General features: G+C 41.5%; 1 protein-coding gene across 2 annotated transcripts in view; it reads right to left on the reverse strand.

Annotated features, from left to right (window-relative positions):
* The window catches only part of melk (maternal embryonic leucine zipper kinase), an 11,009-nt gene extending 8,639 nt beyond the window's left edge, over positions 1-2,370 (reverse strand). For both annotated transcript variants that reach the window (XM_058384063.1, XM_058384061.1), the window contains exons 1-9: positions 2,222-2,370; positions 1,419-1,497; positions 1,210-1,295; positions 1,010-1,126; positions 777-920; positions 619-687; positions 426-518; positions 253-351; positions 1-6 (exon numbers count right to left, since the gene is read on the reverse strand). The exon at positions 1-6 is cut by the window's left edge and continues 63 nt beyond it. In XM_058384063.1, the coding sequence (XP_058240046.1) occupies positions 1-6; positions 253-351; positions 426-518; positions 619-687; positions 777-920; positions 1,010-1,126; positions 1,210-1,295; positions 1,419-1,482 (678 nt within the window). In that variant the 5' untranslated portion in view covers positions 1,483-1,497; positions 2,222-2,370. The remainder of the gene's footprint in view (positions 7-252; positions 352-425; positions 519-618; positions 688-776; positions 921-1,009; positions 1,127-1,209; positions 1,296-1,418; positions 1,498-2,221) is intronic.

The raw sequence follows: 2,370 nt of genomic DNA on the forward strand, positions 1-2,370 counted from the left end.
ACCTTTCTGGAAAACAAAACAAGTCATCATCAGATCTCTCACACATCGGTATAATCCTTTAGCCCTTAACCAGCTAACTAGCTAGTTACCCCAGCACCAGTAGCTACAACAACTAAGAGCCCAATGGTTAACATTCAACTATAATTCAAAAAGCAAATCACACCAGTGGTCAGTTGTGATGTCATGTGATGATACATTTGCGATTGGTTGTTGATAACCGAAGCCCCACCCCCTTTTCTATGGATCACTTACTGTGATTTTTCTGTACAGCACCATACAGTTATCGTCGTCAAACGGGAGGAAGCCACACAACAGAGCGAACAGCAGCACACCCATGCTCCAGACATCCGCCTGGAAGAAAGGTCACGCTGTATTTAATGTAAACTTCTACAACATGAGTGACTCCATCCCACACACACACACACCTCGGAACCGATATACGATTTGCCCTGGATGAGTTCTGGGGCTGCGTAGGCGGGGCTTCCACAGCACGTCATAAGTTCATAGCTCAGACCTCCCTATGGAAAAATATCATCATCATTAGACAGGCGATCGATCAGCGATCCTTTTCTAATAACAGCACATACTTTAGAAACATCTATAGAGAAACACACAAACCTTGGGTTTGGCACAGAGCCCAAAGTCGATCAGCTTCAAATTGTGATCCTCGTCAATCAGCAGGTTTTCCTGAAGAAGAAGAAGGAGGAGAGAAATCACGACAATCAAACACATGCTGTATTTAAGAGTCGAACTTAAAGCTGGATTGACTGACGTACAGGTTTGAGGTCACGGTGGGCGTATCCCTGACTGTGGACGTAGGCCAGCGCCGAAACGATCTGACGGAAGAACACACGAGTCTCCTCCTCTGAGAGGCGGTCTTTCGCTACGATGTAATCAAACAGCTCTCCTCCGGGACAGTACTGAGATAGAGAGAGGGAAAGAAGAGGGATACACATAAAAATCCACAGACTGAAGGATCACTTTATTGCAAATAAACGCACACACACACCTCGAGGACCATGTATATCTTGCTGGGTGTCTCAATGACGTGGTAAAGGCGACAGACGTGCTGATGACTGAGGTTCTTCATGGCTTCAATCTCCGTCTTCACGCGAGGCAGGTCATCCTGCATGGAGTCGGAGTGGTCAGTTTTACATACAATCTATTCAAAGTGTCATCAAATCATTTTTCGTCTTGTTATAAACTCACCCCAAGAACTTTCTTCTCCATGATTTTGATGGCCACTTTCTCACCCGTCAGTCTGTGTCTGCCGAGTTTGACCTTCGCAAAACCACCTGCAGCAAGATTCAGACTTATCCATGGTGTCTGAAGACGTTTCATTCTCTCCTCCCCTCTCACACTCACACATATACATACATATATATATATATATATATATACAGAAAACAAGAAGTTACCTGATCCAATGGTTTCGTAAACCTCATAGTATTTGAGGAGCTCTGAGGCATCGTCTACAGGCATGGTCTCACCTTTTACCTGCAACACACAAGAGAATGAAAATCCTTCCTTTTTTTATTATTATTATTTTTAAAGAAGTCACATCCATGAATCTAGCACACACAGATGCTTGTTTAGATCATTCCCTGCGGAACAAAGAAGAAAACTGGTTCATATAACGTGGACGTAGAGAACAAGGGGACATTTGAGAGTCTAGTATTTTGCTAGTTAAATAAAATGACACGGATATTCAATTACAGAAATCTACGAGTCGATTCAGGACTCGATTCCGAGTATCGGGAGTCGGTTAATACAATCCTAAGCGTTATTTAATATTATTTATTAAGTTTTGCGATGAATATTTTGGTCTAAATAAACCATTAAATTGTCACGTTAACTTTTTCTTACTTTGAATCGCCTGGCTAGAAATCAGTTTCAAAATTTAGGGAACCGACTCCAATGATTCAGAATCAACTCCAATGATTCAACTCGCCTTGCACAGCGTTAGGGAATCGAAGAATCGACTCTCTAGAATCGATTCAGCAAAATGCCGTAAACATTCCAGCAACCACTACAGAATTTCGCGCACAATATCCGACTCTTCAACACAAATACAAATAAATCTTGACGATTTTGACACAAAAGTCTTGGCCGTAAAGTCATATTATTAAACGATAAATACATGACACGGAGAACTGAGAACTGTCACCGCAGCTGATTAAAAGACCGATTATTCAGCTAGATATTTACTTTATTTACTCACCCTTAGTATTGTGTGACTTTAAATCCTTCACGACAAAAGTTTTCGGGACAAAATACACTGGAAAGCTTTTTAAAAACAACAATGAAATGAACTATCCACACATTGTCCGTCCAACCCCAAACACTGAAGAGATTTTTTTTGAATTTAGC

The sequence above is a fragment of the Hemibagrus wyckioides genome, linkage group LG29 (genome assembly GCF_019097595.1).
Source record: "Hemibagrus wyckioides isolate EC202008001 linkage group LG29, SWU_Hwy_1.0, whole genome shotgun sequence".
Lineage (NCBI taxonomy): Eukaryota > Metazoa > Chordata > Actinopteri > Siluriformes > Bagridae > Hemibagrus > Hemibagrus wyckioides.